Source organism: Trachemys scripta, chromosome 23, assembly GCF_013100865.1.
Source record: "Trachemys scripta elegans isolate TJP31775 chromosome 23, CAS_Tse_1.0, whole genome shotgun sequence".
Classification (NCBI taxonomy): domain Eukaryota; kingdom Metazoa; phylum Chordata; order Testudines; family Emydidae; genus Trachemys; species Trachemys scripta.
In genome coordinates this window covers 8,392,879-8,406,921 of record NC_048320.1, presented here as the reverse complement: position 1 = coordinate 8,406,921, position 14,043 = coordinate 8,392,879, and the positions used below count along the sequence as shown (strand labels likewise).

At 43.9% G+C, this 14,043-nt stretch overlaps 1 protein-coding gene across 5 annotated transcripts in view; it reads right to left on the bottom strand.

The window, feature by feature from the left end:
• Positions 1 to 14,043, bottom strand: part of KANSL1 (KAT8 regulatory NSL complex subunit 1) — a 174,882-nt gene that overhangs the window by 19,248 nt on the left and 141,591 nt on the right. For all 5 annotated transcript variants that reach the window (XM_034755768.1, XM_034755769.1, XM_034755772.1 and 2 more), the window contains 3 exons: positions 10,368 to 10,483; positions 6,986 to 7,181; positions 3,979 to 4,144 (listed from right to left, as the gene is read on the bottom strand). In XM_034755768.1, coding sequence (XP_034611659.1) covers positions 3,979 to 4,144; positions 6,986 to 7,181; positions 10,368 to 10,483 — 478 coding nt within the window. The remainder of the gene's footprint in view (positions 1 to 3,978; positions 4,145 to 6,985; positions 7,182 to 10,367; positions 10,484 to 14,043) is intronic.

The window sequence follows — 14,043 nt, the reverse complement described above, 5'->3', positions numbered from 1 at the left end:
GGCATAAGTCCATTGGCCCAACCCAACACATACTGCAGGCTGCTCTCCTCTTCTCACAACCTTCTCCTCCCATGAAAGTCACCACCGTAGCTCTTCAGGAGACACTGCTTGAATGAGCAGAAGCCACCATTGAGGGAAACAACCACTGATGAAATTACACAGCACTTTACTTGCACAGGCAAGTAAGGCTTATTAGGAGATCACAGCTGCCCCTCTCTGGCTAGCACAAAAAGTCACCACCAGGCTCTGGCCTTGGGATCCCAGGTGACCCCACCTCCCCCTTATCAATGGTTGCTTACAGCCTCAATCTATGATTTGGTTGCCAAAAATTATGACACATGGTAGCAAAACATTCTGCATGACATGTCTGTTGTCTTGTGCCTCTGGGGCACCAGTTACCAGGGTTTTCTTTCATCTCTCACAGAGCAGCAGGAAAAGCCTCACCCTGAACAGAAGAGAGTTGTCTATAAGGCAGCAACTTGGTGTTAACCATGAGGAAAGAAGCTTACATCCAAGGCCACTAGGGACTACGTAACATACATTGTCGGTGTCCCATCCATCTGGGATCATGCCGTATCAGTGGCAGAACACCTGCACCTTGCTTCCATCAAAAAGGAAACCGCAACTGCTAGGTACCTCGTTGTCTCCAGGACTAACCCCATCACCACAACTGAAAGTTCAAATACTGAGGCCCAGAGAGGAGCCATCACAATACTGACATGAGAGCAGGAAGGGCCAACGTTCTTTCCTCAGATCTCAAGGGGACACAGCATTTTCATGGTGCCTTTGATGAAGCAGCTAAGATCAGAGCTGAGCCCCTTCCTAGCCCCTAGAGGAGTGACCAGCTGTTTGAAATCTCTATATTCCATAGATTATTTCAGACAGACAGTGTCTAATTGGAAGAGAGGAGATTTCAAGCAGAGCTTGAATCTCAGAGGTCAATGCTTGAACCCCCATTAGAATTCCCATCACCCCCAATGAGTTGGCATGGTAGCTCAAGCAGAGGCTGCCAATCTGACCCAAGGGCAGGGGCACACACACATGGTGCATGGGTAGGTTGGACAGCAGGACAGAGCCAACTGGCAGCAGGGTGTGGGCTGGAGTTTGTTATTAATAGCAGGAGCTTGGGTTCAGGGAAAAGCTGCTAGAGTGGTGTTCAAATCACCTGACAGTTAAAGCTTCTGGTTTAGCCTATTTGCTAAGAAGCCAGGGAAATAATGATGTGATGGCAGCTGTCCTGCCATCACTGACACCAGGGAATAAATGTGTTAGCAGAGGCATGCCCCATGCAAAACCACAAGGAATAAAAGTAGTCTTAAACAGGTAGCCAAGAAGGCTGCATTGTGGATTTACTAAACTGATTTGCCTTCATGGACACAACATGCACTCTCTTCACTTGTCTCTCCCTCCTGCAGATCATTCCACAATTTATCCCAAGGCTTGGAAATGTACTTCAATTTTTAAAAACTGATCTGCTCCTACAGAGAGTATTTGATTTAATAGGGCTTCACACTGGTTGCACTGCAATCATATTGCAATCTATACTACACATTTTCTCTTTCACTGAACTCAACACTGCAGGTCTCTTTGGGACCAGCAGATGGCGATCACACTGTGCATTTTTAAATCCAAGTTAACATCCTTGTTACCAAGGTTATTACATCATCTGAAAATTCCCAGACTGAAATCAAATGAACCAGAGAAACTGAAAGGACAAAGCACCTACAAAGCAGCACTGTAATGGGTTAAAACCCACCACATATATGACTGCTTACCAAAAGTGTAACATGATCCTCCTCCTCCTGAGGTGCCTGGCAGTACAGACCTTGGCACACTATGCCAGAGAAGCCCAGCTCTGGGTACCAAGGTGTTAAAAGTGCCCAAGAGAGCTGGACTCAAAATGAGAGCTTGAAAGACACAGCCAGTTCAAGTCCAGATGTTGACAAAAAAAGTTTTATCTTCACAAGTTCCTCCAAATCTTATGTATGCAAATGTACCATATATATGAAGCCAATTCAGGAGGGCTTTATCATATTTTTGATGGTGGGCACAGTGAAAATTTGAGAGAGAGAGAGAGAGAGCGCGCGCGAGAGCAGCTAGCCTGGTTGATGACACTCGTCTTAATTCTGTGACCTTGAAACCTCTTTCTCAGCTGGGAAACACTGATGCAGACACACAGAATATTAACCACATTTCCCTGCCCCCAACAGCCCACCTTCTTTCAGGTTTTGAGAGGATTAAAAAGCCAGTCTCGGCCACATGTATCTGAGCACTGAGGACAATCTAAATTAAGACAAATGCTCATGGTTTAAATGTGTTAGTGAACATGCTTGAACACAGTTTTAAACAAGACTTTGCGCCTAGTGTAGACAGGGCAAGTTGTGTTTAAAAATGTTAGCTGGTTCAGGTCAACCCTATAAATACGGGATTTACTGAACTGCATCCGACTGTTGGTGTCTAGCTGAGGCAGATGACTGATACACAATAGTTTTTTCACCTTCTTCTGAAGTATCTGGCCTACTGTGCAATACAGTAGATGAGAAAAGAAATTCCTTCATGATTCCTGCAACAACATGTTTACGCCCTGAAGCATGAAACTTAAGTTACTTTTATCTTAGCACCAATAAATACATAAGAAGGCTTCGGTCACGCACTTTCTGCCCTTTTTGTAATCCAGCTTTCTCTCTTCCTATTTGTGACTTTAGTGCTTGTGAAAAATGTTCAATTACTGTCCCCACTTTACTACCCCCATTTTATAGATAGGGGAATTGACTCCCAGAGAGATTCAGTGACTTGCCCAAGGTCACAAAGGGAGTCAGTTGGCAAGCCAGGAACTGAACCCAGCTCGGAGTTCTAATCCAGCAGCTTAATCACATAGTCAAGCTGAACTGAGAGCCTTGAAGTGAAGCTCTCTATCCACAGAGCAGGATCAGCATGGGAAGCTGTAGTGTATGCTTCCCCCATACTGCCACAAGCCAAATGTCTCAGACCTGTTGTGGAGAGAGACCTTCTAGTGATGGAACAGTTCAGCTGATCGGACCTATTCACTCCTAGGAGTCTCTGCTGAGAGGGCCACCTAGGGAGCCAGTTTGTATCAACTGAGGTGATATGTTCATGTGATGGGGTCATTGATGTATAGACAGCAACAGCTTTTGGTCACCACAAACAAGACTGGTTTTTAACTGACAGCTTACGAGGCAAAGGGATCTGGAAACCATTACCAAAAACCATCCCGCTCGGACACAAAACTCCCATAAACTGAATCTGGAAATACGTCAATGCATTCGTGTAATCCCCCAAAGTCCATTTATTGTCTAAGGGATATGCCACTAATGGAGAGACCTTCGAATAGAGACTCATAGCTCACAAGAAATTCTGTAATGGGAGTTACAGCCTCTTATTACCCAGCTGTACAGTAACCTCAAATTCACATCGTATCACAGATTTGCTGCTGGCGTCCATAGAAGAGACTCTTCTTCTAACTAAGACAGTCTCTTCTTTTTATATAAATGGTCAAACTCAAATACATCCCCAACTGGTTTATAAAATATGGTCAGTATAATGCTCAGACTCTGATGCAAGGCTCCCAATCATCAAACTTTATTTGCTTTGCTCTCTATTCCCACAAAGCCAGGCTCCAGGGCAATGTTCTCACAAGGACTGAGTATACAGGTGCATGCTCACTGCAGTGCGGATTCAAGTATACGGCTTTCCTGTCACCTTTCCACTCTGGGGAGTGCCATCCCCCATAAGCCACTGACAGCTGCACATACTTCATTCCAATGGACGTACCTAGCACATTCCCACTTCCTATGGAAAGTGATGAATATCTAAAGTTCTGCAGTAGAGCAGAGTGGGCAGGTCTACCCAGGTAGCACCAAAGTTACCCAGGCTCTGCTATTCGTTTTACCCCCTTTGGTATTTCTCTCCCTATACCTCACAACTTCATTGTCCGTTTCATTAAGTGGCGGTGCTTACCATCTGGGAATGATAGAACAGGGTGAATACATGAGTCCAGCTGGGAGAGGCGCTCCAGCAAAGGGGCTTCATACTGGATTTCCGGAGATATGGAGCTTCGAGTGCCACAGATGGCACACAACGGGTTCACATCACAGCTACATCGCACCGTGCTGTTACGATGAACCTAGACCAAGGGGAAAATAAATTCAATACACTCAGCTCAAAGAGGCTGATCCGTCTACACCCTCTCATTCCACATGCAACTCTTAGGCAATTTCCTGAAAAATCCTGGAGGCTACATCCTTTTTACACCGAATAAGAGCCAATGGCCTTGCCTAGATTAGGAAAAAGGGCATTTCCCCCAACCCTAAATCAAGCTTTAACAACCAAAAATCGTACTGAACACCAATATAAGATACAGTAACACTTTTAGCAACAGATCAATCAGCTAAAATTGGCTAAAGATAATTGACATCACTGTAGACAGTTTAAGGAGGTTTTCAATCAACTTAAGATAGCTCAATTCAGCTAACTCTATGGGGGAAAAGCACTTCTCTTTCTAGCCTAGACAAGACGAGCATGAGAAATGGCTGTGCCAACAGTTGACACTTACGGGTAAGTCTTGACAAAGAAAAGGGATGTTTTCAATCATGTTAGCTCAATTAAGCTGGGCATTTCAATTCACAGATGTACAGATTTTAGGGCCAGAAGGAACCGCTATGATCATCTAGTTTTACCCCCTGCATAACAAAGGCCACAGAACCTCTCATCCTGAAAGGTCTGAATCAAGCCTATAATTTCTGTGAGAGTTACGCCATACATTTTAGAAAGATACCCAGTCTTGACTCAGAGTTCAAGTAATGGAGAATCCACCACATCCCCTTGGTATTGTTCCAATTGTTGGTTAACCCCTCTGAAAAATATGCACCTTGTTCCTTCCCACATAGATGCCTATGGGCAGTGATCAAGTCATCTCTGAACCTTCTCTTAAATAAGCTAAAGAGATTGAGCTTTTTAAATCTCTCACTATAAGGCATGTTTTCCAACTTTGAATCATTCTTGTAGCTCATTCCTAAACCCTTTCCAATTTTTCAGCATCACTTTTCAAATATGGACCCGAGCACCAAACAGTATTCAAACAATGAGCTCACTAATGCTGTACACAGATGTAATACCCCCTTCCTCACTTCTATGGGACATTCAACATATACATAGTCCAAGGGTCGAATTAACACTCTTAGCTACAGCACTGCACTAGCAGCTCACGTTGAACTGGTTATCTACCATGACCCTTAAGCTCCTTTTGATGTCACTGCATATCAGGGCACAGTCTCCCATCCTGTAAGCATGACCTACGTTCTTTGTTCTGAAAGGTGTGTCCTTGCATTTGGCTGTATTAAAACACATGTAATTAAAATGAACCCACCTCCCCAAGTGAACCAGATTACTCTGTATACCTAATGTGTCCCTATCAGCATTTATCACTTCAATTTCAGTCATCTGCAAGTTTTACCAGCAATGATTTTATTATTTTCTTCCAAACCATTGATAAAGGTATTGAACAGCATTGGGCCAAAACCAGATCTTTGCAGAACGCTCTAGAAATACTCACAAGTGAATGACGAATCTCCATTTACACTTGTGTTAAGCTAATTTGATCGCGCTAACAACTGAAACGTGCCCTTTTTGCTCATGAAGGTAGCACCTAACTGAGCTAGTTCTCTAAATTCTAGTACCCTGAGACTTCCGCTCCCCCATAGCTCCATAGACTTGTAACAGTATGATAATGTGGCTTGGCTTGAAACCCTTTTTACTTAGCAGCAGTGAGAATGGTTTGTCCTGTCTGAGTAATGGTTCTTTAAATCAGGAGAGCAGCACAGAATCCAACTAAAAACTTCTGGCAAAATTGAACCCCCAGAGAGAGATTCCCTTACCTCCACTGTTAATACAGCCCTTTATGCTCAAGTCGGAATGGTTTGCTATGACCACAGTAACATGCAGATGGTGATACTGCTTTACAAGATTCCTTTCCATTTTACTTACCCAGAAAATTACATCGTTAAAAAAAAGTTAGCTATGATATCCCCTCCATACAGAAATGGACTTCACTTCCCATTCTTCTCCAGTCCCACATCCTAGCCATCTTCCCTCCAAGGGAGGGTTAAACATTGCTCTCTCCAGAGTTTGGGTCAGCTACATGAGAGACTGAAGAATGAAGCCTTGCTTTCCCCACACCAGCTCACCAGGGAGTAACAGCTCCTTTCACTGCTATGGTCAGCAGTAGAAACAGGAGCACTGGAGGGCAAGACCATGCGGAAGAGAGTATGAAAAGCGAAACAATACAGGAATATAAGACATTCATATGTTTCAGGGCTGAAGATAACAACAGTCAGTCTAGCAGCCCAGGTGAATGTGTGTGTGTGTGTGTGTGTGTGTGTGTGTGTGTGTGTGTGTGTGTGTGTGTGTGTGTGTGTGTGTGTGTGTGTGTGTGTGTGGCATACTGTTGTACACATGGCACAACTTTTAGGAAGCAGGCAACAATTAAGGTTGCCTGACACTTTCCATTTTAAATTGCTTATAACTTTACCAAACTTCCTAATAGTTTGGATTGAAATTTTCCATGTTGGGTATCTGCCTCTGGCTTTTTAAAGTTTCAGCTAATGTTTAATAAAAAGTGCTCATGATAAGATTCCTCCGCACGTACTTATCTCCTCTTTCCTGACACAAGAGTTGCAATTATCACAATAAATTAATGGAAAGGTTGTATGGTTTCCCTATAGCATCTACAACAGCCTATAGCCTCAATGTCTTCTGCTGAATTTTTTTTTTTTTTAAATGTCTTAGATCAACCTTCATAAAAGCAGCAAATACTTGTACATTGGGGGATAAGGGACGATTTCATCTTTGTTTTTACAGCGGTGGAAGTACACCACTAACTACTGTTCTCTCTAGGGTCACACACACTTCCTGCCAACAGACCCCACATCAAATAAAGATGAGCAAGACGACACCAGTACACACTGACCTTTTTGGAGAGGGGTATGATGTTGCTAGGTCGAACGAGCCGCCGCTTCTTGCAGCTTAGTACTGGGCGAGTGCGAGCTGCTACACAGGTTCCATCAGAAGGAGCAGAGACCATGTTCAGTCGCTGCTTTTTATGCAACAGCTCCTCAACATCTGTGCCATCTCCCTGAGCATGTTCTGCCAAGCCAGACTGAAGACTGTCCAAGAGCAGAAGAGATTGAGACATTTTTATTCATTTGAACTGTGCAGTGAATAGATGCCACCCAAAGATCCTAACTAGGCTCACAATTCTGACCTCCACTTCAGATGGCAAAATTGAAGTATTTCAATAGGGCTGTCAAGGGATTAAAAAAATTATTCAGTTTGTAATATAGAGATATACCTATGTCATAAAACTGGAAGGGACCTTGAAAAGTCATCGAGTCCAGTCCCCTGCCTTCACAGCAGGACCAAGTACTGTCCTACAGTAATTAATTGCACTGTTAAACATAATAGAATACCATTTATTTAAATGTTTTCAGATGTTTTCTACATTTTCAAATATATTCATTTCAATTACAACACAGAATACAAAGTGTACAGTGCTCGCTTCATATTTATTTTTGATTACAAGTATTTGCACTGTAAAAAAACAAAAGAAATAGTATTTCAATTCACCTAATACAAGTACTGTAGTTCAATCTCTTTATCATGAAAGTTTGAACTTACAAATGTAGAATTATGTACCAAAAAACCAAAACACTGTACAATTTTAGAGCCTGCAAGTCCACTCAGTCCTCCTACTTGTTCAGCAAATTGCTCAAACAAGTTTGTTTACATTTGCAGCAGATAACGCTGCCCACTTCTTGTTTACGTCACCTGAAAGTGAGAACAGGCGTTCTCATGGCACTGTTGTAGTCGGTGTCACAAGATATTTACATGCCAGATGCGCTAAAGATTCATATGTCCCCTTCATGCTTCAACCATTCCAGGGGACATGCATCCATACTGATGATGGATTCTGCTAGATAACAATCCAAAGCAGTGTGGACCGATGCATGCTCCTTTTCATTATCTGAGTCAGATGCCACCAGAAGAAGGTTGATTCTCTTTTTTGGTGGTTTGAGTTCTGTAATTTCCGCATTGGGGTGTTGCTCTTTTAAGACTTCTGAAAGCGTGCTCCACACCTCCTCCCTCTCAGGTTTTGAAAGGCACTTCAGATTCTTAAACCTTGGGTCGAGTGCTGTAACTATCTTTAGAAATTTCACATTGGTACCTTCTTTGCGTTTTGTGAAATTTGCAGTGAAAGTGTTCTTAAAATGAACATGTGCTGGGTCATCATCCGAGACTGCTATAACATGAAATATCTGGCAGAATGTGGGTAAAACAGAGCAGGAGACATACAATTCTCCCCCAAGGAGTTCAGTCACACATTTAATTAACAAATTTTTTTAACGAACGTCATCAGCATGCAAGCATGTCCTCTGGAATGGTGGTTGAAGCATGAAGGGGCATACAAATGTTTAGCATATGTGGCACGTAAATACCTTGCAATGCCAGCTACAAACGTGTCATGCAAATACCTGTTCCTACTTTCTAGTAACATTGTAAACAAGAAGAGGGCTGAACAAGAAGTAGGACTGAGTGGACTTGTAGAATCTGAAGTTTTACATTGTTTAGTTTTTGAGCGCAGTTATGTAAAGAAAAAAAATCTACATTTGTAAGGTGAACTGAACAACAATATTTCTTTTAGCATTTTTACAGTGCAAATATTTGTAATCAAAAATAATATACACTTTGATTTCAATTACAACACAGAAAACAATATATATGAAAACGTAGAAAATCATCAAAATATTTAATAAAATTTCAAAACTGTGATTAATCGCAGTTAATTTTTTTGAGTTAATCGTGTGAGTAAACTGCGATTAATCGACAGCCTTATGTTTAAATTGTTTGACACTTTTCCCCCTATCCCCTTCCAAGTTAAAAAAAAAAAAAAAGTGTTAGGAAAGTGCAGAGCAAAGAGTATTAAGGGAGGAGGGATAGCTCAGTGGTTTGAGCACTGGCCTGCTAAACCTAGAGTTGTGAGGGGGCCACTTAGGGATCTGGGGCAAAATCAGTACTTGGTCCTGCTAGTGAAGGCAGGGGGCTGGACTCGATGACCTTTCAAGGTCCCTTCCAGTTCTAGGAGATAGGATTTCTCCATTAATTTATTTTATTTAACTAAAATCAACAGTGAGAATTACACACAATTCCAATCTCGACCTCAAGAAGTCCCTTTCTATCCAACCCCACTGCTCTACCAATGAGTGACTCAATCCTGGCATGCAGGATCCCCTGAAATTTCAGTCCTGAATCTCTTGAGATATTGGCAGATTATCTGTAATGGGCACCAGGTTGAGAAACAAATTAATTGGAACTGATGCTTAGAATCTAGACATGAACCCCAAATCTGGTCTCCACTACAGAATTGTAACATTGCAATCTTCACTAGTGTGACTGAAATGGTGCAATGCTGACATTAGCCTTCCTGTTTTAGATGCATACAGAATACCATGTCCACACATAACACCCCTGCAGTAGTAGTACATTGTGTGCACTTATCTGAATTCCAACAACACCCCATCCACTGGCCAGAAAGTTTTCTCCTCATTAGAACATAATGCTTAAGTTTTATAAGTGAAATACACTGCTCTCAAATGTAGAGCTTTGATGACAGAGCTAACTGCAGGCATATCAAGGCATTTTGTTACCATGCTGGGATAATCAATTGCACTAATGCAATTGAAACACAGCGCTTTCTATCCACACAGTGTAGCGATATAAGAACAAAGACAATGGTGCTGGAAACACCTATGAACAACTGCAAGCCTTGTGAATACTGAATGCATGGCAGAGACTTCCAACAGTGCTTGCAATATTAAAATTCTCTAGTGTAGACAAGTTTCTAGTGTCTGCTTTCACCTAACATTAAATCCCGCTATGTTCTCTTAATGACAACAGTGCTAATGTAGGATGTATTTGAAGTTTAACTAAGATCTTGTATGCAATTGCTTGAACCACATAAGTCGCAATGGTGTTAAAAAAACCTGTTAAACAGTTTTGCCAGGACTGCGTTTTACGTCATACTTGTTGCACAATTCAAGGCAGGGAAAGATTATTTTTCTGAGAACGGTGTTATGCCTAACTACACTGTCTAACGCATTGTTTCTGAGTGCATCTGTAATTAGATTAGGTGTGGGACTCAAGCAATATGACAACAATGAGAGGCTACAGCCATGCCTGAAAAAGGTTTAACTCAGTTACAAACTCTAGAGTGGGCCAGGCCTAGTTTGTAATGGAATACCACCAACATCACTGGAGGCATAAACCCTCCCAGGCAGCCCATGCAAGCATCTTACGTGTTAATAACTCCATTGACGGGTCTCAGCGCTCCACAGGGTTTGGAGGGAAGGGATTCTGGAGTATTTCCAGCAGGTGTACCAAGATTCACTACTGGCTGGGAAATGGAAGCACCCTGCAGAGGGAAAAGAAAGGACACAATGGATAAAGGTTTCCCACATACCCATGTAAATTTCCCTCACCCCTACCTCTGCACCACCAGCAAAGACCACAACAACAGGCTTCCACACAGAACTTCAATTCCAGGAGGCTTCACAAGCCAGCACATGCCACAACACAGAATTAAGACTGAAGGAGGATTTTGCAAGGTTTTCCTCCTCCGCCAGAGCTGCTCATCTGCAGTTCCCAGTGTGCAAAACAGAAAGGATTTCCAGTCTTCTCAGGTAGCTGCAGGCATGCAAAGACTGCCTTAGAGGCCAGGAGCAGTCCTATTAGGAAGATTTTAACATTATGCTTCACTGTAGTGCAATAACTATTTGTGCAAACCACCCTCACACTCCAGTGATCTGCAAACCATTGAAGTTCAGTGGCTTTAGATCACGTGAGCTGCCAGAATCACTGTGAGGCCCCTTCTACATTAAGGAAAAAGGACCAAACATACAAAGGCATCTGCATTGTTGGGCACAAAAACCCCTTTGTAAATTCGGCCCCAAACATATTGTTAAGCACTTTAAAATCTTAACATACATAAGGCAGTTGGTTTTACACATGCTGGAAGGTTGTCCCACTACAGCTACTACAAATGCCTTGTGTGTACGAGCATTTTAAACGTGTTAGCACACACCATCTTTCTAAGTGCAGTCCAAACAGGATAAAAAGCACTCAGCCCATGATACCCTGAAGATCTCTAGTAATAGGCTGAGGAATTCATCTGAAGGCATCAGGAGGAATTTCCTCTTGGGAGGGGATGACCCATTTTCCCCATGCTCATCTGGCCCCTCTCCTTGAATGTCCTAAAGTCTGTTTTTGTAACCCCATGAACTCGGAGGCAGAATCTCCACTGAAATCCCCTTGGAAACTCAGAGCAGCTCTCGCTCTCTCTCTGAACTTCTGTGCAGCGTGTCCGTTCATTCCCAGTAAGGGGAAGGGGTGAACTGAAGACGGGGGGTGGGGTGAGAAGGGGTGAGTTAGGGTGGGGTCCAGGAGGGAATGTTCCATGAGCAATGGGGGCGGGATAGCTCAATGGTTTGAGCATTGGCCTGCTAAACCCAGGGTTGTGAGTTCAATCCTTGAGGGGGCCACTTAGGGATCTGGGGCAAAAGCAGTACTTGGTCGTGCTACTGAAGGCAGGGGGCTGGACTCCATGACCTTTCAGGGTCCCTTCCAGCTCTATGAGAGAGGTATATCTCCATATATTATTATTAGGGGGCAGGATTGCTCCTTTAGACTAAACAAGGGGAGGGGGGAAAAAGTTGTTACCAACGTGTGTGCTGCACCTTGACATTTCTGACCCTCTCTGAGAGCACAGCAACAGGCTGCCATTTCACTCAGACCTGCTGCTAGCCTGGCATAAAGTCTCTCACACGAGCCCGTGAATGGAGACTATTTTTGTTCTTTGTTGATTTGCTTACGCCAGGATAAAGGTAATTCAGACTGTGGTATGGGTTCTCTCCATGTATGGCACATAAGGGGAGTGGAGGTAGCAATAGCAGCCGGCTCTGCACTCTAGGCACAGAGGCCGTGTTGTTCCAAGGGGCCTAGATTGGGAGGAAGCAGAGCTAATAAAGTTGTCTGACTACAGCTCAGAAAAAGTGGGCTGGAGACCCTGGAGCAGCTGGGAACCCAGGAGGAGAAGAGTCTAAAAAGCAGGAACAATTCTCTAGCAATCCGTACTTAAGGTTGCATTAATCACATATTTGTGTATTTGCAAGGGGGGAGGGGGAAGAGAGATCTGCTCTGTTAGGGCTATGGATGATGGACATTCACTGCAGCTGTGGGTATCTAGGGGCGCTGGCAGTTTAACACTGTGCAACTGGTTTGTAGCTTTTCCTAGTTTGTTTTTTGCTACTCTTTGGCCCATTTCAGGTGTGAAAGTCTGGAAACATGGACACTTGCCAGTGCTGACACCACTGCAAGAGTCAGCCATACTGTAACCCCTGCAAAGGCCACCTCTTCGCATGTGGCACTGGGAGTTTGCAAGCCACTGGGGTTTCACATGGTGCTACAGAGGCTACACATCATTTCATTCCTATATATCCTTGTAGATCGCAGACCTACTCTAATCTCTTTGTTTAGATCACTCCTCTCAGCCGACCAAGCGTCTGATGCTTCCCCTCTGCTGGGGACAAAGCCCTTCACTGCAGCAAATGCATCACCAAAGTCTTCATGTACCATCTCCTCTTGCTGGCAAGGAGGGATCACATTAAGAGTATGTCTACACTGCATCTGAGAGCGAGCCTCCCAGCCCAGGTAGACACACTGGTGTTAATGGGGCTTGCAAATAATGCACTAAAAATAGCTGTGTAGATATTGTGGCTTAGGCTTCAAAGCCCATTCCTCAGGCTTGAGAGCCTGAGCGCCAATGTCAAAGAAATGTCTACACAGCTATTTTTAGTTCATGAGTCCCACCAAAACAAGTCTGTGGACCCAGGCTGGGAGGCTCACTTCCAGATGCAGTGTAGACATTCTCCCAAATGTCTGAACTGGCTAGAAGGGCTGGCGAGACATGGGGCAGAACAATTTCCTCCCTACAATTGTCTTTAGATCCGAACACTATCCTGCAGATCATCAAGGGCTTAGCTGTTACTACTTCAGGATTTCACATCATTCATATTTTCAGACAGCGCATTTCCAATCCTGAAGTGGAAGGTAACAGAAGGAATTTCTAGGTCTTGTGTGAAAACTTCCCCCTCTGCTGCCAGTATAATGAATTCCTCCTAGGGATTATCAGGCAACATTCCACACATCCTACTCAGTGCCAGGACATGTGATCACACAACACATTCATTCCACTGGTCAACACCAGCTGGGACATCCTGGGGTCCCACACATTGGCCAGAGGAGATGACTTTGAATGAAAGAAGAGACCCAGACACCAGGGAGGGATAGCTTAGGAATGATTGGTGATGGATCCACTCTCCTGCCCACTTTTATACACCATCTCTTCCTCTTGCAGTTTGCTCTGTAGCAAGGAAACGGGTGCAGCCAAAGAGGATGGTATTCCATGCAGCCCTCAGGGTGCAGAGATAGTAATGCAGATCTCTGGGACCTAGGCTGAACAGAACAGCTAGAGTGTATCTGAAAAAGGACCCTGAGGAGGGGCACCAGATAAAGCTGCTCTTCTGATAAGTGTTCCAGTGCAACAGGAATGTGCTCTAGACTTGTTCTCTAGCTCTGTGCAAGCCAAGCCTCTTCCTGACTCACCACCCCACCCTCTCAGTGAACAAGTGTAATTAAGCACATGAATAATCCTGCAGGGGGAGCATAACTGCTTGGTGCCTAAAGGCCACATTTCCTGTGGCTGACGCCCTCAGCATTATCTCCGACAGCCAGGCAGTCAGAACTAAACAAAAGGAGGAGGCTGGTAGAGGATTGCACAAAAGAGCAGAGTGGGGGTGATAAGAACTTCAAATGAGGCCCCTACATGAAAGTGATAAGGATGACTATTTTTACTGCCAGGTAAGAGCCCTCCAGAACAGCAGACTTTGAGGTGCAGGCTCCAGCCATGACCACACG